We start from the raw sequence: 25,995 nt of genomic DNA, 5'->3' as shown, positions 1-25,995 counted from the left end.
ACTGATGTACTAACAATGTAATAACTTAGCACTGAGTAAATGACCAGCCATGTCCCTTGACGAGACATTTTTCATTCAAATCCGCAGGTGGAGCAGTGGGTAGGCAGCACCATTCCTACAGTTGCACCTCCCTAGACTGAGAGCTGTGTAGGCCAGGGCTGTGAAGTGTCTATGTACATGGTGTTATCCAAAATAAATCCCATGTGCAGTTTAGAAAAACACTTCTGGGTGTGACTGTGGTAATACCTATTATGCTGTTGTTTTTCTGAGAAAGCTGCAGAAAAATGGTTTCCATTAGTCTGTGCTTAGTGGGCAGCAGGATCCAGTACCAGTCTCCCTGGAGCTTGCTGTAAGCCACAGACTGCTCAAAAGCTCTGCAGGGATCCTCTGGGCCTGGACAGGTAACCCCATTTGGGACTGGCAGCTGCTTCATTTTGCATTAGAACAGGAAAGACTCATCCAAAATGACTAGCCTTGACTTGTAAGTAAGACCTTATTTATCTAATAAACTACCTTCCTACTCCACCAACACTACTTGCCACCTGTCAGAATCATGCAGGTTATGGGCTAAGCCTTTTAATCACAGCTCCAGGGAGCAGGTCATGCTTTCACTATGGATTTGTTCAATGAGAAGGCATTTCTGTGAAACGTAAGTCCTGTCCTTTTAATTTTCCCACAGCTGAGGTGATTGAGGTATGATTCTCATTTTACTGGAAGGCACCTGCAAGTGAAATGATCAGTAAGGGCTCCTAATGTGGGGCCCTGCTGGTACAATACCTTCTCTTTTACTTTCCTATAATTTTGTTTCTGACCTTGCTAATATCTGCAGCACCTAAGGTTCAGGGCTCTGCCTGGCCAAACAAATGTGGAACACAGCCTTGCCAGCTGTGCTTTGTAAGAAATGGTACCTGTGGTCTTCACAGTTCCCTCAAGAAGGCGAGAGTAATGCAGTAATTTTAAAGAGCTTTTTATTAGTAATGCATAAACAAGAAATTGCATTTCAGTACCACGTAACATGGAAACAAGCAGAAGACAATTCTGTTGCCTTTCGCTGTTAGAGATGATGCCCCTGGTGTCCCTGAAGATGCGCAGACGGTACATGCACAGTGACAGCAGAGAAGCAGGGGAAGCTCAGAGGGGAAGGGTTTGTGCTTTAGGCCTGTTCATGTCCAAAAAGTGCAGCTCCTATTTGGGATTTTTTTTTTTTATTAAAGAAGGGGGTTAGGGAGATGGAACCAGCTTTAACAGAAATACAGCTCAAAGCCCCTTCTCATTATCTTCATTTTGCTTTTGATTCACAGGTAGTGTAACCACCAGCCCTTCAGTAGGAACATGCCCATGTTAAAACCTCCTCAGCTGAAGCTGGGCCTTGGGCTCTGTCTCTCCTGAAAGCTGGGACATGAGAGTGCTGCCTCTCTATAGATCTGTGCCAGCTGAACTGGTGCTTACTTCCACCAAACTTTGGAAACCCACCTCCTGCAGCCCTTACATCAGCTCATGCCCATGTCCTTTAATTCTAGATTTAGTAATTTTCTGAAATCCAGTTTAAAATTCCCACACTGCACTGTCTGGCCCAGGGCCCATCCTGCAAAAGCCAAAGCATTGCTGGCTCCCATTTCTAAGCACTGGTGTCACTGGTTAGAGCAGTGCAGAGAACTTAGTGGAAACACCTTCAGCTGCATTGGAGGGACCAAGAATATGTTTTTTTCATACTGAGTGCTCTTATGGGTTGGATTTTTTTAAAATCAAATGTATCAATAATCAAACCGGTCCTTTTCAGCTGTGAGTTTATAGTAGCAGCATGGCACCTTAAAAGACAATCTGCTTACAAATGTATTTTTTAATTAGCTGTAGTAAGGACTGTTCTGAAGGGTCTGTTCCAAAGGGCTTCCTCTAGAAATGTTCTACAGAAGCCATCTCACTGACCTTTGCAGATGGCAGAAGTTCCTGTTATCTCAGGACACAGAGCCTGGGCTACCTCACATCTGACACTCAGTTCAGCCAGGCACTGCCACTGCAAAATAGCCTGTCCAGGGAAGAAACCGGAACATTACTGAATTGATTTATTGCAAATAAACAAACTAAGCTACTACTGCATAAAATTTTATATCTGTTTAGTTCATCTCCTGATTATGCCCCATGACATTTGTTGAGTGCAGATCTACCATAGAAAAATTCATTCACAAGTCTTTGCTTGTCTAAGTATTGTAAAGTTTCACCTCTCTGGAATTTGTCTCCTACCTGGAAGTAGGGCTAATTATTTTCAAGTACTGAAAGCAGATGGAAACTTGCACTGCAGGATCCTTTCAGTTCTGACACTGAGCACTCAGCTCTTCAGCAGCAGCTCTCAAAATTCTTTAAACCGTTTGTAACCACTTTGAAGTGTCTTTTTGCAGCTGGGGACATGGAGCAGCTCATAGCTTGTGCCAGGGCAGCTGAGCAACATGGGCAACTCTGGGATCTTTCAATCTCAAGGTGAGGGAACAGGGAAGGCCCCAGACTTCCTCTCCTCTAGGCTGCTGGAGCTCACAGGTGCTGCTCAGCACGGGAGTTCTGTGGCTTTGTGTATCACATCAGGCTGAGCTAATGGCCCTCAGTCATGGTTCTCCTACAAGGAAGTTCTGGGGAACAGTAATTTCAGAAAATCTGAAACACAGTAGTAAAAATCAGACAGGAACAATGAAAGAGGTTTCTACAGCTGGAATTTGTATTCATAAACATTCTCTAACTGGCCTTAAAATACACATATACAAAAGAAGAAATAAACCAGAGCAGCTCCAAGTTATCAACATGGCAACAGTATAAAATTTTCTGGTAACATGAACATAATCCATGTGCTGTAGCACCAGTGTAGAGTTGCAGCACCTTTCTCTCATGCCTGTGTGCTGTCACTGCTTCACAGATGAGACTGAGCTCTAAGACAGACATTCCTAAGAGTTGTGCAGAGCTGCTGGATGAAGTGAAGCAGGAAGGTAGCAATCAGGAGTTTAAAGCTGGAGGTTCTAAGTAAGTTTTAACCTATAGAGCATGCAGCCAATAATGAACCAGGGAAGCTGATGCTGAACTTGACTAGGGAAAAAGGGATGCTCAGGAGAGAAGAGAGAGTAAGATGTAAGAGTTGTGATAATAACGTTCTCTCCACTTCTGGTTTAAAAACTAAACTAAATCCATCAAAAACCTCTCTGAAAGACTGTCAGCATTTCTCTCCCAATGATGAGGGAGGGATGGACATTTCCCAAAGCCTGTGTTACATGCAGGACAAATGTGCTGCCTCAGGTACTGCCTGCCAGTGTTGGAAGAAGCAACACACTGGTAACAGAGGGAGTTGGCTGCAGGTGATGACGAGGAGCTAATCACATCACTGGGGTTACACAAGCAGTTTTTATTGCTATTCTAAGGGTACTTCGATAGGTTTTCATCCCTTCATGCAGCCCAGACAGTGTTCAGCTGTTATGCAATCATTTTCGTTAACAATTCTTTGCCAAAAGAAACATCTGACTGATCTTACAAAACTATAAAAGCATGAAAAAGAGAGAGACAGAACCTTTAAATCAGTTTCCCCATGAATAATTAACACAGACAAGGGTTATAATGGAAAGGCATTTTATTTTTACCAGGTAACACCCCTCCATGTATAAAGGAAGTAATGGAGAAAGGGGAAAAAAAACCCAACAACCCCTCAAAACACTACTGTCACCATGAACACCTGAAAGCTCAGGTCTGAGAGCTGTAGCAAAAGCCTGCTCACATCTTCCATCACTGCTGTGAGGCAGAGCTGGTTTTGCATTCCCCACAACCAGGTTCACATACAAAACAAGACTGATGCTGCCAGAGGCATTTTTAGCTCCTTGGGTCTCCTATGACATATTTTGACAGACCTTGGGCATACTAATAAAGCTAAAAAAACCCAGAAGAAAATAATTTTAAAATTCATGGAACGGAGTTCACTGTGCTACTGCCGTGTTCTTTTCAGCAGTAATTCTCTCTAAGATGTACAAACTGTATTAGGGGGCTGAAAGCGTTAACTCTAATAAAAGATAACAGCCAACACACATATAAATAAGACTCATTTCCTTTTTAGAACATCATGGGAAAGTCAATTCCCATTGCATGATTGATGGAGACTTCCTAAATATTAATAAATATATTACAGATATTTACAAGCTTCTGATTTCCCCCTCCAACGCTGACGTGATGTTCAGCCCGTAACTAGGACATGCTGGGCAGCACCACGGGGTGCTGGGCCAATGGCTGCATTGGATTTGGGATGCTGGTGCAGGCAGGGAGGAGATGGAAAGCTAAAAATAGCCCACTCTGCAGAGCCAGGCAACCAGCGAGCTGAGCTCCTTTAGGCTTTCCACGACGAACCAACCCGCTGCTTCTCCTCTTGCAGAATGAAATGCCAGGAAAAGACGGAGCAGCTGTGCCAGGGAGGAAGGGATGGAGCGAGGAGGAGAGGCAGCCCTTCACACCATGTCTTCTGGAGCCTGCCACAGCATGTGTCAGCAGCTTGGAGGGTTTTTTCCAGGGAAAAAGAGAGGTTATCCAGGCCCTGGCCCATGGCAGCTTTGTGTGAGCTACAGGGAGCCATCTGTACAACCACTGCATTGTTTTTCAGTGTTTGTTCCCTGCCCAGCACAGCAGAGCCTGCCCTGAGCCAAGGACTTGTGGAAATTCTGGGAAGGCACAGGCCGGATCACAGGGCTCTGTCACTGCCCCAGAGCCACCCCCAGTCACTGCCAGAGCGGAGCAGGGCACATCCATGAAGGACTTGTTTGCCTTTGTAGGCTCAGGAGTTACTTAGTCCTTCATCCTGCCTGCTCTACAACATCCCAAATTCCTCTCCAAGAGGAAAATAAATGTGCTGGATGCTCTGCACCTCGGTGGCTTGAGGACACCAGAGAAGCAGACTGTGAGCAGAGGACTGTGTGACTGTAACATGGCCAGGGCATCTCCATGAAAAAATCATGACAACAACAGGGCAGATGCAAAGTGAGATTTCCTGCATTTGTTTCCGCCTGGTTTCCCTGGTGCACTGTGCAGCAAACACACGGCCTGGTTTTGGCACAGAAACAAGAAAAAGTGCTGATGTGACTGAGATCGGGCGACCCTTCCAGCAACAGCAGAACCTTTCCCACCAGCCAGCCCGTGCTGCTCCCCTGCAATCCCACATCCCTATCTCATGCCAGTACTCCAGGTGCCTGAACAGGCTAGACACTTTTCCAGAGGTACCATGAGGAGAGCGCTGTGACACCTGACCTTACACGGGACAGCAAGGAGGGAGAGTTAGCACTGAGCCCTGCTTTTCCTGTTCACATTGGTTCAGAAAAAAAAACGAAACTATTTCAATAAACCCTACATATGCAAAAATTCTCATTTTCCAAGGGGGCTTTTAACAAAAAAATAAGGATGGCTGACTCCCTGGGAAGGTTTACAGAGACTTTTGCATGTGCTTTTCAAATCAGCCTAAAAGAAATGATATGGATGGCTGCTCCAAAGGCTGCCAAATGGGAGCCAAGCAGCCCTGGTGCCTCTCAGCCTGGGCACTGTGCCTTGCCAGGGCCAGAGGGGCAGTCTGTCTCTTGGGCTTTTTGGACAGAGGAAGCTGTTTTGGTTAATTCACTTTTAAAATTATGTTATGGAAGTCCAGTCCCAGCTACTTTGGAGCAGTTCTGAGGTATCTCTCATTAACTCGAAGTATAGAAATGTTAATAAATAGATCTGAAACTTTTCTGCTATGTCATTCTATAAATACACCGCTATATAGATATTAAATATGCCTCAGGGTATTAAAAAATTTATGAAAAAAGTTACAGTAGTTGATTTTCAAGTATTAATAACTTGGCTATGTTAGCTTGTTTTTAAATACCAAAAAGATCTGGCCCAAATTATTGACTAAACTCTGGCTATGACTGAATTAAAAAAAAAAAAAGTATTTTGAATATCAAAAAAAGTGCAAAAAAGCATGAGATGTCAGTTAATGTAAAATTGTTGGAACTTCTAAACAATTAGTCTAGCACTCCCTTGTGAGTGAATTAAAAGGGGGAAAAGAATGAAAAAAAGATTACAGAAAAAAAGGAGAGATTGCTCCCAATCTGAGAGAGCACCGTCCCAAATTTCAGCAGAACACGAATTTTTACAGCCAAGTTACAAACCCCAGAAAAAATGGGGTTACTAGTGGATATGCTGTCAGACAGAAGTATAGCAGTATCTGTGTGCTCCATTATAATACAAATTTACACTTTACTCACTGCTTTCTCTGAGTAACCACGAGAACAATTTTACAGGTATTCAGTTAAAATTAGAAGCCTCCCTTATTTCCCGTCCTCCCCATAAACTGTACAACTTTGTCTACTACTAAAATTCACTGCTACTAGTAGTCATTATCATACATTCAAGAAAGAAAGTAAACTACTAAAACCTGCTCAGGAGTCACTCAGAAGGACACTAAGGCTTAAGAAGTACAGCAGCTCAGGGGTATGACCGACCACATGGGCGAAGAGCTTTGTCACCTGCTTTGCCCCAGGACATTGTAGAGTCCTGTGCTGAACCCTGATCTCAGAGCAACCAAAATGGCTCAAAGGAAGATGGGTTTGACCGGAGCTGCTCACGCTGGTGAGTGACAAGGCCCTTGGCTGCCTCAACAAGGGTGTGAGCATTCCGAGGGTGGGAATGCAGCAGGACCTACTGCTTGCTACTGCGCTAACACTGACACTGTGCTAGATCTGGCTCTCCATCACACAGCTGCTCTCAGCTCCTCTCCTGAAAAATGATTCAAAGCATGGTTAAAAAAAGACTGAAAGCAAGAAAAGGCTTTCTCATTTCGACGCACACATACAAAAGAGGCAACAATTTCAAACTATTGATTTTCAACCAGCACGAGCAGCTGACCCGTCGTGTATCACCCTGCACAGATCCAAACACAGCGCTCCGTGTCTGCTGGAGTAGGAAATCCCGTGATGGAATGCAAACCCAAGCCAGTCAAGTGGAACGAAGCAATGGGTGACAATCCGGTTCCAGTGACCTCGCTCATGGATGATGACCTCATGGAGATGGAAGCAAAGCAGAAGGCACACGGCTCAGATCTCATTGATCGTCCTTTCTGAGGGGCAGTACTCCGAGGTTCCTGGTGATGACATGTAGAAGGACTGCGTTTTCCTTTTTAACCTGGCTCGCTTGTTGGCCAGAGACAGGCTGCGCCGGCTTGAGTTGATGATTTCTGAGATGAACTTCTTGCAGTCCACGCAAACCTCCATTGTGCTCCAGTCCTCCATTAATTCTTTGGGAAACTCTTCGTGTGACTTATCCACAGACTTGGACCTTGAGGTCAACCTGAAAGGCAAAAGAGCAGGATCTGTCACATTATTTGTCAGCTTGGCTATAAGCCCGAGGAAAGATCACATCAGAAAGGTCTGGATTTAAATTTTCCTTCCTCCTGTCCCAAATTACACCAAATACTGGAGAGGACAGCTTCTGCCTGGATTGGCAAGATTGCAGGGTCGCTGACTGAGGATGTGTGTAACATTTACATCCTGGCGAAAACAACCTTACTAGTAACTAAAAATAGCTGATGTCTTTGGCTAATCTACACAACACCATAGCAGTGGTAATTTATGCAGAGGGTTTATACAGCAGATTCCCACAAAAAGGAGCATTTCTTTTACATTTAATTTCTTGGATTAGCTTTGACAACCATCTGTGTATAAGATATAAAACCAACAGATAACTTCATAATATTAAAGTGAAAAATTTACGAAAATTGGAGTAATTAAAATGAGGAGAAAAGAAGATCTGTGCACTAGACATCATTGAATTCTTATTCAGTGGGTGATTTCAGCCTGCAAGGTTTATCTGCAAAGAGTCCATTCAGACCAGAAAAAGACATGTTAAAGATATTTTCTCAGAGGTCCTACAGAAATACAATTGTCCCAGACTCTCATTATTTTGCAGCTGTGGTGTGAGAAAGGTTTAAGAGACTGTTAGGCTGCTATTTCTGTGCATCAAAGCAATGACTAGAAGAGACCAGGCTTTTCAGGCTTCAGAAAAGTTACTACAAGCATTAGAAACATGACCAGCTACAAAACAGGTGAGCGGCATCCTCATGATTGATAGCTCAGCATGAAACATTTGGGGAACATCTGCAACAGACACAAGTGAGGCTGGGCTGTCTCTCACCTGCTCCGCAGGGAATGGTGGTGACTGGTAGAAGGTTTCTCTGGCCTCATGAAGCTTTCTCCGCTTTGCAAGGTTGAAGGTCCCAGGGAGAAGATGGGGAGGGTGGAATATGGCTTCGATGGCAGCCGCATCTGTTGGGAACAGCACAAGGCACATGCAGCATCATTACAAAGATTGAAGCTTTTTAGAAAGGCTTGAAACTTGAAGTTTCCTTACTTACTTTTTTGCAACACTGTGAGCATACAGGCCTGTGTAAAAAAGCAAAAGCATGAATCAATCCATTGGGAAAAATTACGTTTAAATCAAGAATAAGGGATTTGAGGAGTTAGAAACCCACCCCTCTCTGTCCTCCCCTTAAACAAACATTTTTATTTTTAAAGCTTCTCCAACATAGTAACTTCAATCAGAACATGAACCCATAAGCAAGGAGAAATGCTGAACAAGAACTATACGTAAATTAAAAAACAGGGAAAAAAAAAGAAAAATAAGCTGGTTTTCCTCTAAAGAAACATCTTCTGGTGAGACCAAAACTCAGTGATTACCTAGATCTTCTGACTGGTAACTTAAAATTTATCATTTTGCCTGCAAATATTCCTTCTTGCATCTCATCAACACTCAAAAAGTAACCCAAAAAGTAAATTGCCTTGAAATGTTTTCCCCAAACACAGAGGTTGTAGAACTGTTGAGTGAGGAGTCTGAGTAAACTCCATCTTGCTTTCTCATAAGCATAAAAAAAAAGGAAAAAAAAAAAAAAGAATGCTTCTCTCACTTTTAGTCCAGAGTTTCAGTCCAAGGAAGCAATTCAGTCACTTACAAACTAAATGTTTCTGCATAGTTTTTTTAACACAGACTGTTACAGAAATAAACCAAACCGACTACTGTTGTATACAGCAGAAATTTTTGAGGGTTTCTAACATATAAATCAATAATTTTCCCTATGAAATTGTACTCATTTATTAGCAGACATAAAATACTTACCTCTTGCAGAACTGACAAGTGTAAGACCAGGTAAAGAAAGAAAACCTTCTTGTTCGACAGCAAAAGCAGAGCTAGAGGAAGAAGAACAGAGGAATCCACAGTGTTAAGCAAAGTCCCACACAGTGATGACTTCACAGACCAGTTGCTGTTGGCAAGGTCACAGTGGCAGTGCTACATCCAGTTCTGGGGTCTGTACTTCTAAGATGATACTGAGAACAAGATCCAGAATTGTATCTTCATATATTTAGAAATAGGCCTTTGATTGTTTTGCCTAAATTAACCACTTGCCCATTAAACTAGATAATTTTGGTTAGAAATAAAAGCAAACTATTTTAATAGTGGGGTAAATTAATTAAAGCCTCAACCTACTTTGAGATTTGATAAAAGCTCATTACTAAACTACTGTATATCATGACAACAGGCAACAGCTGAATTTAATGGATGACATTATAAGATTCTTGCTCCTCTGCCTTAAATGTATTAAACCTTTAAAATAAATCTGCATACTAGACACAGGTAGGTCTGTAGATAAAATGCACAGTGAAGTCAAAACAGACTTCCTGGAGGTGTCCAAGAAGCACAAATCAAAAGTGGGAGAAAAGGATGCTGCTTCTGCTGGGGAGTACCAATCTCCAATCTGCAGTTTACAGAAAAATGCATTAAGTTAAGGGTTCTCTAATGTTAAACCTCCTTCTGGAGTCATGTGTTGCATCACTTCTCTGAAGGCTTTAATTCCCTCTGTGCTTGATAGTAAGGATTCACATATTAAAAACCTGTAGTTTTCTACTGCTCTTTGTAATTCTAGTATCTGGAACAGAAAAAGTAACCAAACCTGCAGAAGGCATGGGGACAGAAATCACCTCAGTCAGTGAAGTTCAAACCAGACACATACAGATACACTCTGATAATTGCAAACACTAGTGCATTTTTATAGACAATCTGAACAAACAAGGTGTTTCCATGAAAAGTTCTGATGTTTCTGGACATCTTTCAAAGAAGTTGACCCATGTGTCACACATTTACGGGGATCTTTGGTGGATAATTCTTCTTTCTCCCCAGGAGAGGGTAAGAAACAAATGTATAATTGGGAGGCTTGTGAAACTGGCCTCTCTCAGTACCCTTCAGAGCCTCCCCAGACTACTCAGTCCTACCTTTCCTTTCTTGAGAGCAGTGTAGACATCTTTATATTGCTGGTACTTCTCCAGCTCCGCCTTCACAAGCACCTGACGGATGTGCATGACCTCCTCCACTGTCAGAGCCAGACATTCCACGGGGTAACAGAACTCCTCCTGGAAGCCAAAACCCCCATATTATTTCAAAGACAAACGGCTTCTTCCAGAGTTCAACTTAGACATCCAGCCACCTGGTTAGTAACTCCAGGAACAGGGGGTTCTCCCATCAAACTGGAATAGCACTGGCTCATTCATGGGCATCACATGAGTGCCAAACCATTGGAAGCTGCATAAGTGTGATGTAAACGGTCTTATGTTCAGCCTTCACAACAATGACAGTTTTCTTCATCCTTCCTCCTTAAATCACTTGATCCTTCTCTCCATTTGTCTTTTATTATGAACATTTGTTTCAAGCCAATCAACATTCAGACTTATATTTTGAAAGGGAAAATGTAATATGGTAGATAGCATATTTTTTGTATACTGTTTGAGGTATACATCAAACAATTTCTCTGAGGCTTCGTGATGCCCAGAGTGGCCAAGGAAAATTGTTAGTAGCCCATTCTAGCAGAATTTTTTATTCAGTGGTACCACATCTTGGTGCTCACATGATCAGAATCACACCAAGACTATAAAAAGTTACATCAGTTCAGGCCGAAAAGTTCTCCTTTCTGCTCCAGAAGGTAACAGCAGCAATTCAAGCTTTACAGAATAATGTTCCAGTATCTAGCAGATGAACTGGTTACCCAGGGTTGCATTATAAATGGCAGAGACTCAAATAGAGAATTAACAGTACAACTTTCCACTTAGAAAATTTTGCATCTGTTCTGTGTTGCAGCATTTAGGAGAATACAGAGTGCAGAACTCCTGAATTTGGTACCAGGGAATAAAAAGCACCAATCCAATTTGTAATCCAGCCCAGTAGTTGATTATACATTTCCAAAAGAAAGACAGAAACCTCTGTGGGAACTCCCATTGCTTAATGCTTAGTGAACCTTTTCAGTCAGCCCAGAGGGGCTACTGTGCAGTAATGACAATGACAAGCAATGCTCTCTGAATAAACGAAGGAAATTTCTCCTGCATACACAAAGACGTGGCTGACAGTTTGGAGATCTCGTTTACAAATTGAAGTGATGAATCGGATTAGTACGGAAATGCTCCATTTCCATGTACTCAGAGGTTTGTTCTGTCTTTCCATCAGATTAAAAAGAAAATCTTTCTACGTTGCAGACCTGGCAAACATTAGCATTTAGGAACCACCACATTTTTAAAAACTGTTGTCTTACCTATCTAGAAAGGGAACACAAAGAAACTTCACTCTGTTTAGGGTACCCCACAAAAGACTAGAATTGAGTTAACTTTGTTAGATTTGCCAGCTAAACCTTTAGGGTATAGAACACTAGTTTTCTGGAAAAAAACAACTACATCAAAAGCAGCTGCAATTTACTTTGAGGTGTAAAACTGCGCAGCCAAAACAAAGTATCGTCTGTTCCTTATGAGCAACTTTACAGCTAACCAGCAGCTCTCAGCATTTCGTTCTGGGTTCTTCCCATAGCAACTGCCTTGCTATGGGGAAGGCACGGCTGAAGGCTGGGGCGGCACTGGAGAGGAAGTGGGTGGGACAGCAGGATGCACACAATGCCAGCAAAACCCCCCGAGTCTGCATCGTGGGAGAATGAGGGAAACTCTGAGGTGAATGGGGCTGACTGAATGCTTGCAATCAACCAGAGCTTTAAGTCCTTTAGAAATACATTTCTTACTTGAAGCTCTTCCTTCCCCCTCATGCATGCCCATTCCTTTAATTTACAGAAGGATGACGTCGGGGAATATTGCTCCTTTGAAGAAATTCTGTGGATCTGCTATAGGTGTGAGCACGTACTAGGGGAATAGTGTGGGCCTGTTGTCATACCAATCGAAAATGAATACCATTAAAATATAGAAATAGCCAGCAGGCAGCAGGGGAAACATAGAAAATATTCACATGTTTAAATGCTAATGTTTTAATTCCAGTGGTTACACAAGGACAACAAAATGTTAATGCAACATTAAATGAAAGATAAATAATCCCATTTCAGAAAACTGCTTGGTTTGTTGTGGTTTTTTTCCCTTTTCAGAATATAAATAAGTACACAAGAAAATCTCTTGTTTCTACACTACCTCTAAGGCATTGAAATTAATTAAATTTTGCTAAGCACTGGCTAAACTTCATTGAACAATGATGCTTTGGAGTTATTGCTCAAACTTCCAACAATAGTCTGCACCCAAATTCGGCAGCTCCAAGTGAGAGTACTCTCTGCAATACTCGCATGACAGAACATGGTAAAGACAAAATGTGGTTTGAATGGTCTTGAATTTACAGAATTTACTCAATATGCTTTATAATATTAAACACAAGCCAGTATGCTTATTCTTAGAGGGGAAAAAATTCTATTTGAAAATACTATTTTGAACATGAAGTTTCTGTGATCCTCTTGGGGACTGGCTTAACACTGACTATGCAATCATCTTATAAACACTATAGCTTAAGGCATTTTTATATAATTTTTTTATGCAGGAAAAGCAGGTAGTAAGAATTGCATATCCATAATGTGCTTTGTAGGTCATTCTCAGTGTACACACACCTAATAGGTTCTTATGACTAACACATTTTTACTCTAATGTATTCCTTCTTCTCATTAAAGGATGTCACTAGACATTCAAATGAGTTGCATTAGTAAATTGCAAAATGACTGAGCACCAGAGTGGCCTCTAAATTCTGCAACTCACAATTAGTCAGGCACTCTAAATTCTTGCTCCTTTTGCAGACTAAAAGTTTCTAAAACATCAGCTGGGTATCTCAACTATAAATTATCCTACAAGAGGTTTCACCCTCCCACTTACTGGTTGGAACAACAAACAGAAGGAAAAATTAAATAACTCACATTCAGTTAACATAGGGGTAAATTAATTACTTATTCTTTTCAGTGGATTTGCCTTCCCTGATAGATGGAGATGAACTATTCTGCAAGTTCTGATACATAAGTGTGCTGAGGACCAAAACAGTATGTAGGTTTTCAAGTAAAGCAGATTGCAAATGCCCTCCCATTCTATGTAGTGTACCTTGGGAGAAACATAAAACCTTATTCTTTTCAACACAGTCCAAGCATCACAATAGTTTTGATGGATTTTTGCTGCAGGATCTTCATGTGCTGTAATATTTAAGGTCTGTCCCATTGATAATCTGGTGATGTTGCATTTTTAGTTTGCTGTCCTTTCAGAACTGATTTCTTTTCCCCGTGAGGTGATTGAAGACACACAAATATCCTACACACATTGAAATCAAAGTCAATCAGGTGCAATGTCCCAGCCTAAGCTGTAATTCTTGCCACAGCTGAGGAAGTGCTCCCCAAGGAGGGAACATGCTGGTGAAGGTGATTTCCAAAGCCAGCGAAAAGAGGCAAACCTTTGCGGGTTTCCACCTGCTGGCAAAAGCTCTCTCACAGAGATAGTACATAGCCCCTGCCACCCCACACATGGCTGCTTCAACGGGATGAGAGCTGAGCAGAGAAGCTGTTTGCATAGTTGAAAAAAGTGGTCTGAAAGTCATCCTTGGAAATAAACTGGTTATCCTAGGAACCTGAACAATAGATAGGAAGCAGAGAAGCGAATGCTGTGTATAAATGAAACCATTAGCTTTGGTCCTCTGGGTCATGAAAAAAAGTAATGATAATAAAAATAATAATTAAAGAAGCAAACAGACTGCAAAGGCACCCACATGTAAATCTCAGGACACTGAACTGATCTAACTGATTAAGCATCAAATCAGCTCACTACAGCAACCACCAGGGCTGACCCCCCCAAATCACTGAGCCACCCTGCCTTTCCATGTAGCACTGGCAGGGTGGCATGTCAAAAGGACTGTATTTGGCACTTTTCCAGGCTTGTTTCCCCTCCCCACCTACTTGGGTCTAACTACCTCTGTCTGATGAGATGCCAGTTCACAAAACCATCGTTAGTATGCAAGACAGCAGTTTCTTGCTAATCCTGCTAAGAGACTGTAGCAAACCCCTGCCTGGTTTCACTGGCATTGACAGCTATTTGCTGACAAGGCCTCTTTCACCTTGGAGAGAAACCAGGGTCACAGGAGCTGGTGATAAGAAATGAAACTCCATCAATCCTGGAGGAAGCAATAAAGAAGTGTGAGGTCAAATAAAAAATAAATAATACTCTGCACTTATTGAGAAGTATTCACTCTGGGAATGGCAATTCCACAGGTGCAACATCTGGCGCAGCCACTGGAAGAGGTTGGCATCGCTCCGGAAAGGAGAGAGTTGCAGAAAGCCAAAGTGTGGAACTGGGCCAGTGCCAGCATAGCAGAGCACATCTCCCAAAATGAAAAACAAGACTGTTGAGGGAGGTGTTTGTCACACCCTAGAGGGCACTATTGCCAAGTTAAAGAATTAGCTCTCTAGGCATCAAATAAAATAGGTTTTTATTAACAGAGCATCATTTCACTACTGGCTTCCTTCTTTTTCACTTCAAAGTCAAAACCAAGCTAGGTGACAGTTCTCTAGAGATTTAAAAAAAAAAAGAAAAAGACCAAAACAAACAAAAAAATCCCCCTAAGCACAAAATAAACTAGTAAAACCTTTCCCATCTGTTCCCAAATTAGCCTGACTTATGCATTTTTCTCCCTTTTCCTTTAGTACTTTTCACGGGGAATGGAATAATTGAATTAGTTTTTCTGTAGTGGTTTTATTTTTAATGTATTTTTCTAGGCATATGTCAATGAATATACCAGCAGAGGGAGAGTATGTATGTGGTCAAGAAGATCCTGGTAAGAACTTGGTTGACCTATTTAAAATAACAGCCTCATATAAGATTTTAAGTTGCATGATCCTCTGAAATACAAGAGATTAATATTATGATGAGCAAACTCAGATACATTAGAAGTGTGATGGAGCCAATGTCTCAGTGTAACACAGGATGCTTTCTCCCCTCTTCCCTTTAAACTATTTGTCTGTGAATAGCTCTGGGCCTACCAGAAAATAAAGTCTGGGTTTCCACATACAGTGAGTGCAGCAGGAGGTGACAGGGAAACCCATTTTATGTGACAGTGACTTCAAACACATGCTGAAGGTGCCCTTCAGCATAGGTCTGCTACAATACATCCTGCTCCAAGTTCACTTTGGTAGGAGATGTCCACCTGGGCTGTGCACTTATCAACATGTTACTACCTGATGTGTGCCTGGAATGAGAAACTGCATTCTACTTGGAAGGATGTAGTAAAATCCAGCAGACCTCTGAAAAGGAAAAGCCCATTGTGGGAATATTCAGAGGTATTTTTCCTGTAACTGATCAGCTTCATCATCTAATAGGTTTGGATCCCGTCTGTCATCTCTTGGGCCAACAAAAACGCTCTTCAAAGCCCTTTAATACCATTGCACTACAAGACAGGGCAAGTGAATATTCCCTTCCTTTCAAAACTCGGATGTGTTTATCGATTTCTCTATTCACCAGCACCTCATGGGGCACACTTTGAATCCCTGCTGGTAGGAAAAGAGACAAGGAACATATCCTGCATGAAATTACAAAGCACTAATCAGTATGTCAGCATAAACGAACCAGGACTTCATACCCTTTGCTGTTTGTACTCTGCTGGAAAACAGTTCACAATTAAAGCTAATTGATCAAATGCACTGTACTTTCTTTTCAAGCAGTAATACAGGTTTTTGCCTCAGTGACTTCAACAAAGCAACACAGACAAACCTTGATTTGGATTACTGAAAGAACTTTCATATATATGTATAAACATTACCAGGCAAGTTCTTAAGGTGGGAAGAAAAGAAACCATTCCAATTCATCCAGTCATTAACTGCAGTACTTCCAACAACTAAAAAAATTCCCCCAAATCCCAAAATAGATCCACTGCTTTGGAATTGTCTCTATTCAAGTAGAATATCAGTAAGGTGAAGTTCATCTGTTTTGGTAACATTCTGAAACAAAAACCAAGACACGTGGTTTACCCGGAGTACTAATCACAGTGCAAATGTTTTTTGAGGAACCTGTACCTGGGATTTTGGATAAATGTGTTAGAGGGACAAAGTTCAAATCTTGATTTCAAAACTTTAAAACTTTCAAAACTTTAGTAGCCAAGAGTTTCTGAATTGAGGAGTTTTCTTTGGGTCATGTTCTAATCACACTGAAGCCAAGTTTTAATTTTTATTATACTCTTAGCATTCCTCTTTTTCTCTCTCCTACCACCCACTCCACTTACAAGTGACCTGGAGCTCTGTTTTGAAGGGGGTAGGAACTGTCTCACATTGGTTGGTGTTTCCTTTTCGATGGAGTGTCTTCTCTGAGGCGGCTGCCGTCTCTCGGGCTGCGGCGTAGACGATATGGGCAAGAACTTTGGAGGCACTATGAATTCAATCAGTACAAAAAAGTTAGTTCTTCTACGAGAGACTGTTGGATAACATTGCTCAGTAATTAATCCAGCCACTGATTTGCTAGAATTCCTACTACTGGTGGCTGAAGTTACATATTCATACTGAAGTGTTTCAGGATATTCTACTTATTTCACCATCATGCACAGAAAACACATGCACAGATTACAAAACTCATTACAAAACCTTCCCAATGAAACTGAAACACTTTGAAACCAATGAAAACTGTTGTTACACAGTAAAACCTGCAATAACTGCCTGAAAAAAAAGACCAGATCTTGCCCTCTTCCCAGTAAGTGTTTATGAGAAATACTGGGGATAGCTAAGCGTCCTCTGAACACTGCCACAGTGGCAGAGATAGAGGAAACATTTAAACTGGTCTTAGGTTACAACATGCTTCAGTAGCAAAAAGTTATTTTATGAGATGAGCAGAGCTAAGCAATCCCCTTCATTCACTTGTGACTTCCTCTACAGTACTACATAAACTTCAAGGATGAAACCTTTTGTTTCACAAAGATATTCACCCAGAGTAAAAGCAATGCCTTCCAACTGTTTATCACATTTGACCCATTCAACAGAGTTCAGCTTTAGAAGTTTATTCCATTGACAGAACTCAGCTTCAGCTTTCCATATAAGTTTGAGTCAAAGTTCATAGCACAGAAGACAACATAAGTGTGTAAGAGCAGCCACTGGACTCTCTCATAACTCACTCTTTCTGCTGCTGGTGCCTTCTTGAGAGGGGTCTTCCACTTGTGAGGGGGAGATGCTGCTGCTACTTCCTGATTTGTGCATGGATTCCTCCTGTGTGGCAAGCGGAAAAGAAACAGAATTTCTCAAGGACTGTTTTTAGTTTTCCTATTGCTTTTAGGACACAGAAACCACAAAGATATTTTGGACCATTCAGTTACTCAAACTCCTAGAAGTCCTGAGAAAAACAGCCTCTGCCTCTGCACAGTACTGAGCAAACAGAATTTTCAGTGCTCAGTTTTTTTTAGAAAGTGAAATAAATGGTACATGATTTGAATTCAGTGTGTTTAACTACTGCATGAAAGAACAAGATCAGGAGAGAGGTGCATGAATTCACTGTAAACTGTTAATTTTCTTTGTTGTATTCAAAGACTTGGATTTGCAGCTACAGCAGACGTTAGCAGCTTTATATCTCACATGAACAGGGAATTAGCACTTAGATTTTGCTGGTCTCCAAAGGAATGAGAACCACTCACAAAAGTAACTCAGGTGAAGAGAAATTAAACTGAATTTGACTGCACTGTTCCCTAATTCCCAATCCTGGTGTTTTTCCTTTCTTCTGTATTTAAAAGAAATTTCATTCAGTGTATCAGCATGCTTCTCAACAGCCAAGAGCAACTCCAGCAAGATGAAGGAAAGTGAAATGGGCTTTAACTAAACACCTCTCAGCTATCTAAAGCTTTATGACACCCAAATTATTACATCTTTTGCTGTCACCTACGGCCTATCTTCAGCCACACCATACCAGCAAAGAAACAGGTCATCACAGAAGCCTCCCAAGTGAAGAGTGCTGAAGGACTGAGCGTGAACGCTCTTTACCTCTTATGTGCATGCTTTCAACCAAAAAGACTTAACATCATTTAGGCTGTCAAGATTTACAGATCAAACAAGTGACCTGCCCTAAAATCCAGCAAGGGGCTGAGCTCTCTCACAGATTTCCTTAGCTGAAAATCTCCACTGGCTGAAAGATTGCCTTCTTTGGTAACAGCAAGTTGAAATAAAAGCTGGCAGGATCACCTCAGTGAGCACCATGCATCATAGGACACAGGCCTCCACAAATTCCCATCTGGTGATCTATCCTTTAGGCTTAGCCCCAGGGTAGGTGTTGTATGTGAGGACACTGCTCCCACCTATTTGCCATAACACAAAGGGTTGCTAGGGGTCTCAAACCAGCTTGCATCCCAAAACAGTATATTCACTTTAACATTTCAATTGTGACCCCACAAACACTTGTGATAGGAAGCTTGTAAGGAAGCTTGAGCAGCACACTGAGCTACATCAGCTGTTTTACTTGCAGAAACCAGTACAGTTTAGCTACAAAGCTGGCTCAGACAGCTCTGTATATTGCATGGTTGCCTTAAAAGACCAATGGAGAACTTCCATGACAATTGGATGCACTGTTCTTCAGAAGGGGTGGTAAGAGTGTTCACAAGTGTAGAGTAAAATACTTAAATTTTGAGAAAGAGAACAGCCCTGTACAAAGGGAACTACTCAACTTTTCACTTTGTAGAAGTCAGATTGTTCTGAGTGGCAGATGAGTTTACCATTGCCAGAGAAGCTAAATGAGTTAAGATGAAGAACTAAGTAAGCTCTTCTGCTGTTCTAAAGAATGAACTGTTGGAACCAGTAGCTAAGTATAAAAAATATTAAGTAAAAACAAAGACATGGAAAATGTAAGCCAGGGGGAAGTTAAACTGGATATAAAATCCTACTTGGACAACAGGTATTCCTGTTAGTAATTTCAGATTACTATTTCTGTGCACAAACACCTGCACTGATGTTGTAGTTTAAGGCCTGGCGATCTGAAGAATTCGGGATGTTACAGAAAGTGAGTGAACCCCCTCTCTGTTAGGATAATAAAGTCTTCTGCAATTAGCCAATAGCACCCAGGTGTGACGTATGTAGATGGGAGTAACACAGTGACCCCAGACTATAAAATGTTAAGTTTCCCTGCAATAAATCGCCATTATACGCCATCCATCACACTGATGTTGTGAGATATGGCCCGAGCGGACGAGAGTGACTGCCGTGCTGGAGCTGATCGGGGTGCTTTTCTTGCTTGAAACCCAACACACTGACAATGTTATTGCTGTCCTACAATTTCTCAAACATCTCAAACAAAAAAAAAAACAATTTTTTTTGAGAATGAAATCTTGGGTAGGAAGTCCCAATGAACCACTGCATGAATTCCTCCATATCTATACAGCAACTGCTGACTATTATCGTAGGCTATCTGACATTTTACATTTGAGGCTGGAACAACCCAACATCCAGGACTCCGCAGTTCTCCAGAGTGCCAAACAATTAGAATTTTACAGTTACTGAGAAAGCTGCAGCTTAAAACATCTAAATATATTACAGCCACAATTTTTGGCTGTAGCTTCATTAGGAAGAGACGATTTTTTAATCTGTATCAAAAGTGACTATTAGATTGCTGCTTCTCTTAGGCACACAAAGCAAAATGGCACTTCCTGTTCCACGCCCCTTGGAATCTGTGATTTTAGTGGTGATGCAGAAAAAGCAAGGACAGAAAGAAGGAAGTATTTCTACAATATTAATCCTTGATAGAATATGGGCATAGGGTTGTATCAGACCTTGCCTTTCACCTCTGCCTGGCTACACTGAGTATTGGGACATAGCCTGCATTGCAACACCGATGAAAGAACAAAGGGGACACATGGGGAAGAAAATGCATCTGCATCACAGCTCAGCAGTGCAGGTATTTCCAGCCTGTAATTTAGGGCACAACATGGTCATAATTTCACTCCCAGTGAGTAACTCCAAATAGGTTAAGCCCAATTCAAACTGCAGACAAAGAGGTGGCCGAGTCATTTACAGGCAATCAGAACAACCCGCACACTCTTCCCTGTGTTACATACAAAGTAAAAATCAGGGAAGAAATAAAACATTTGGACAGAGTGATCTTCACCCTCCTCAAATGTTCTATGTCCTTCATCACCTTGAAAAACTTCACCCAAACTCCCTTCCGTTTATTTTCACTACCTTAGCACTCTTCCCGAGCCCTAACCAGTATTCTGCTGAGCATCTTTATCATCTCAGCTGCATCACCACTATTTCTATTGACTCAAACTAGTCCAGCATCTGTTCTCTGTGACAGCTCAATGTGGTTGATTTATTTTCAATTTATCTTTTGCTGTATGTTCCAGAGCTTGTTCCATACCAGTATGCTTGCCGACAGAGTATTCCCTAATCAATAGCCATGTTCAGATATTTTATTTTTCCCTTCTACAAAAATAATTTCACATTTCCCATTACTTAATTTTCTTTTACTGACTTTTGCTCATTTTCCTGTGTAAAATAACATGATGTTTAGGATACACAGAGGTAAAGGCTGTAAGATCCAACTCTCACTGATCTTGGTATTCCTGCATCCTGCCCAGCTTCATTCATATTAACAAACCACATATAGCCGCTATTGTAATTTTAAAGACTGATGAGTGATCTCAGAATGCAAATCTCTTCTGCTTTCAAAACAGATGCATCAAATTATGCACCCACACAAGTCACCCACAGGATAACCCCAAAGAGGGTCAACCTTTCACAGATCAGAAAGCATGCAAAGAGATAAATTTCTCCCCACATATATTTCTTCCCAGTCTCCTATCTTTCAGCATAGATGCCTTTGTAACCACCCTGTCAGGAAACCCCTCCTTTCCCATTTACGAGAGAGAAAAAGAGTCAGGGAAGACTGCTTTTCCCCAGGCTAAAATTATCCTCTGTGAATAAAGCTCGCCTGCATGTGCTTTCCAGACAGCTTAACTTTCAGAAAGGTCCAAACTCAATAACACTACTGGTCCAGAAGAAAAAGCTCCTTTTTAAGGATGTAATGTTGGTATTTCCTGAGGATCATATATAATGCAGCTTTGAAGCTAAAAAGCTTTTTAAGGTTTTCTCCTTCTACTGCTTTTTTAAATCTTTAACTCCCCATTTAGAGTGGATGAATTCAAAATTATTTCTCCATCTGAGTGGTATTTGCTTGTCCCTATCTGTGAAACATTTTTGGGGTGTTTGTTCCCAATCTTATATAGCAAACTAATGCACTAACACTGGCACCAAACTGCAACCCCTCTGGCACAGCTGCTGATCTTCATTTAACAGCTGTTATGGTGAGGCTACCTCCACATCTGAGTCCTTTAGTAACAGCTACTGCATGAGTGCCAGAAGAGTGCTATGTACTTTCCTAAATTCCCAAAAGCTTAATCACTACAAACACAATGTGGACAGATACTGGGCATTTAGGAAAGTAAGTAAATATAGCTTTAAGGCCAAAATTATCATTTAATCTTTCAAAAGAATGTTCTCCTATTCTGGGGTCTGATCTAGTATTTTTGAAATTCTGTGGGCTGACAAAGCAGCCATGGAAAATTCGGATTATAATTTGCACAGTCACTTCTCATCTGATCAGTTCAGCAAACTAAGAAGTAAGACTCAGTTGTGGCAAATCAAGAAGCAAGTTGTGTCCTGATTTTTTACCTCTGAATCTGAGCTGTCAAGTTCAGCCAACGTGGGAGCCTTAAGGAGTCTCTTGCGTTGCACTGCCACTTGTGTGGCCCCATTCTGCTTTCCTTGTGGTGCCGGGCCACCGTTCACTACAGAGGCATCCACTAATTTTCTTCCAGCCTCTGGTGTCGGTACATCTACCAAAAGAAACAGAACAATTGGTGTTTGCACCTGAAATTTATTTTGCTTTCTCAAATCTTACTGTTAAGGCAATACACACAAAAGAAAAAAAAAAATTTGTGATAGTTGTACCTGTGCAATTATTTTACTTTTAGTGATTCACTGCTCAGACAATTACAGGCAATGGCTTGCAGTACAGAAGCAGTATGAAAGAATGAAAGCAGTGCAAAAAGCAGCATTGCATAATGCTAAAACCCAACCTCAGACCAACACCAATCAGCTTCAGAAAAATTGCCTGTGTTAAACCTGAAAATATTCTTCCTTCAAAGTACAGTCTATAATTAACAATGTAAAAAGGACCAGAAGAATGCACAACCATATCTGGGCAAGTGGATTTCCACTGAATCTGGAGACAAGGCCACACAGAAATTAGAAGGTTTAGCATAGAGTAAACCCAGTTTTTCCTGTGAGGACAGAATTGCACTTTATTCTGCAGGATACAGAGAAGGAATGAAAATTAGGTAAATAATGAGCGTTCATCAAACACATATACAACGCTAAGGCTTGCATGGCTATTTGTATTAAAAACATGTCTGTGAAGTCAGACCTTCATGGAACAGCAGAAACATGAGGCTCCAACTCAATTTTCATCTACATGACTTTTACAAGGATGTAACTCCACTGAGCAAATTACTCAGGATTTCTGCCAGTGTGCAATGAAGATGCATCCTGGATAATGTAAGCTTTGGGTCTGCTGTGCTTAGCCTAGCTTAGTCTTAGATATTAAGATAATGACCTAGCCTTTGATATTTTAGGAGAGCTTAGAGTTTGGTCTGATAAATCAGTTTTATCCCTGTAAAAGTACAAAGTACAGTATTCCAATCTGAAGAAAATTGTGTTGGAGGGACAAGGAAGAGAAGCTTTTAATCTCCCATTTGCATGTATGTTTAAGCAGCTGGTCTTTCTACAAATGTGTTTTTCTACTCATGTAATTATAGGACTCCTTCCCCAGCCTTGTAATAACAAGGTACCTCCAGGTATTATAAGGCTAGGGTAATGATGAGTAATTATTCCCATTTTTATACATGGTGAAAAGAGGCACAGAAGGTCAAGTGACTTGTACTTTAGGTTACTGGGAGGACTATGACAGGGAAATTATATTACCCAGATATTCACAGTGCCAACAATGCAAGTACTCACACATCATTTAGAGTTACTTACACAGTTGCCCTGGTATAAACAGACACAGTAACTCCTTGTACAACACCATTTGCATGGATAAAATCATCCTTGCAACCAGGTGAAAGCATCCTTGCACCAGGTGAATCAAAGCTATAGACTGCACAAAGCACATCTACAGTAGTTGGTCTGTTTAACAACATTCTCACCACAGCACCTATTGAAATAAACTAAGAAAAGGAGTAAGGTAAATCAACATGTATTTTAAAGAATTATCTGGGTTATTGTTAAATGCTGGAAACTGATCTAAAAAGGAGAGGGAGTGCATTGTATTTGCTATATATATATCACATCTTCAACTGGGAGTATATGAAAAGGCAATTATTTGGGCTACTAAAGTCATGGTGACATTCCAGGCCTATGAATCTGTGTACTACAGTGTTATTACTGCCTTCAGGTCCTTCCTGCAAAGAGCTGCAATCAAAGACTTTGACTCTCTAACCCTTTGCTCCTATCTTCAAAGGCTTTGCTAATGGGTGTCCTGACTACCACAACTTATAGGTCATGGTTTTTTTTCCTCTTAAGTTTCTGAGTACAGCATGGGTTTCCCTCACATCAAATGCATTCCTGCTCCAACAGCAGCTCAATGCAATTCCAGAAAGGGGTAGGAGGAAAACAAAACCCAAACTGACTCCTCTCCCTGCTGCCAATGACACTTCTTGAGACCTCATAAGTAGCTGGCATGTAGTTGATTGAAGAAGCTCTGGGTTTCCCAAATGAGAAAGAAAAGCCTTTGATTTGTCTTTGGATAGCACAGGTCCTGAAAAGACCATCCAAGGAAGCAGCCCCTGCACCACCCACACAACAGCCAAAAGTGGTGCCCCTTCCCCCCTAAACCTCCTGGGTGGGGACTCCCTTGCCTGATGGTAGGGAGGGTGAAGAATGGCCTGTAAGCACTGCTGGACTCACTGAGAGAATAAATGACGGGAAGGCAAACAGCATTGCTCTCCTGCCAAAAAGTAAAACACACAACAGGCCTGGGGAAAGGAAATAGGGGGGACACCACCAGACAACCCCTATGGCAGGTGATGGAATGTGTTTTCACATCAAAAATTGTTTTCTAGTGGTTTTTTGCTTGCTTGCTTTATTTTTTTTTTCCCCTAGAAATTTAGGTGCAATTTCTTTAGGCCTCTGAAATGGAAATCTCTGGTCCATTTTGAAAGTAATTTATGTAGCCAATCACAATCTAGGAAGCCTAAACCAGGTTCTATTTAAAGTCAGGCATATATGAGCTGTTCATACATGTTGCTGAGTTGCTCATAATGTTGATTCAAGTCTTCTTGAAATACCAAAGAAATTTTAGGTGAATCAAGAAGACAATCAAACACAGTACTTGTTTCAAGGTTTCTTCAGTAAGAAATGTCACTTATCACCATTCTTTCTCTATCATTATCATCATTCATTCTCTCTTCTCTAGGGACAAAAAAACAAAACTGGGAGTTTTTACAACTTGCAAATACTAAAGAATAATAATAATAAAAAAAAAGAATGAAATTAAAAAACCATCCAATCTATAAAATCCATTTGGTCAATCAAGTTCAATTTATCATTCTTGCACTTACAGTATTGGATTCATGTGAATAAATGGATTATCATAATTTAAGGAAAAGATCATGACATTTGAGTTTCAACAAACACATTTCAAGAAAAAAGCCTTGTTCCAAAATTAAAACCAGAATCTGTTAGCAGACATAGACCAAAAAATGATTAGTTTGTTTAAGCTGTTTTAGTGATCTGTTTGGACAACAGAAACATTAGCAGGTGACAAATAATTGTACATTGTCATAAATAAGATAAAATTATTTACTATAAACAAGTCAGAAGCAACAAATAGACAAAATCTTATAAATATGAACATGACAGAAGAAATCAATGGACAATTCTTTGAAAAAAAACCTAGATTATTTTTTTAAAAAATGGATACTAGTTTACAATCTCTAGGTTCATAGAACACTTAAATGTTTTGAAGATGATTCCAGTGATATTAAAAAAGGCTTGTGTGACTAATAGCCTGGGGTTAAGAACTTATTAGAGAGTCAGACACGCTGGGGGAGTGACATTTCTCTGTGTGTTCAGGCAGCAAGTACAGTGAAAAGCACCTGAAAATTGGATGAATGTGTTTGGTTTCTTTTGAGATTTTCTCTAAGCTGTCATTACAACAGGCAAATGAAAGAAGGGAAGGTCTTGATTTGATTACTTGATTGCTGTGTTGGGCTTCCCTGACCAGCCTTAGGAAGGGGGAGACAAAAAAAGCCCCACTGGAGGATAATACGAAATGTGCTTTTATTTTACATGTAAGATTATGTCTCTTGTGAAACAAGGAATTAAGCAGACCACAAATTACATGCAAACCTCAGCAGTCATGTAACCATATGCTGTCTTCTTCCTAACCAGCCTCCTTGGCCAAGAGTGATGACAGAAACCTGAATTTTCTTCTATACAGGAAATGTACTCCTTGGGATTATAATTTTATACACTGAGTTTAAAATCAGTCTAAAATGGATTTGTAGAATTATTATATATTTGCTTTTTGCTGGCTATTATGTCAATAATATATTGTAAAATATTACATAGTGCATAAAAGTAACAGAGATGTGTTCCTTTCAGTGGACTTCAGA

The 25,995-nt window shown here is 40.9% G+C and overlaps 1 protein-coding gene across 3 annotated transcripts in view; it reads right to left on the bottom strand.

Moving 5' to 3' along the window:
* Positions 1 to 881: 881 nt before the first annotated feature.
* SPIRE1 (spire type actin nucleation factor 1) overlaps positions 882 to 25,995 on the bottom strand; it is a 128,466-nt gene continuing 103,352 nt past the window's right edge. The window contains exons 9-17 of one of the 3 annotated variants that reach the window (XM_058830932.1): positions 21,992 to 22,155; positions 17,461 to 17,551; positions 16,582 to 16,724; positions 13,768 to 13,941; positions 10,305 to 10,442; positions 9,154 to 9,224; positions 8,396 to 8,423; positions 8,176 to 8,306; positions 882 to 7,332 (exon numbers count right to left, since the gene is read on the bottom strand). In XM_058830932.1, the coding sequence (XP_058686915.1) occupies positions 7,080 to 7,332; positions 8,176 to 8,306; positions 8,396 to 8,423; positions 9,154 to 9,224; positions 10,305 to 10,442; positions 13,768 to 13,941; positions 16,582 to 16,724; positions 17,461 to 17,551; positions 21,992 to 22,155 (1,193 nt within the window). In that variant the 3' untranslated portion in view covers positions 882 to 7,079. The remainder of the gene's footprint in view (positions 7,333 to 8,175; positions 8,307 to 8,395; positions 8,424 to 9,153; positions 9,225 to 10,304; positions 10,443 to 13,767; positions 13,942 to 16,581; positions 16,725 to 17,460; positions 17,552 to 21,991; positions 22,156 to 25,995) is intronic. The other 2 variants (XM_058830933.1, XM_058830934.1) reach the window with 2 other exon arrangements.

This window comes from Poecile atricapillus, chromosome 2 (genome assembly GCF_030490865.1).
Source record: "Poecile atricapillus isolate bPoeAtr1 chromosome 2, bPoeAtr1.hap1, whole genome shotgun sequence".
In the NCBI taxonomy this organism is placed as follows: Eukaryota; Metazoa; Chordata; class Aves; order Passeriformes; family Paridae; genus Poecile; species Poecile atricapillus.
Note: the sequence above shows the minus strand (reverse complement) of the source record. Positions and strands in the feature narration are given on the sequence as shown.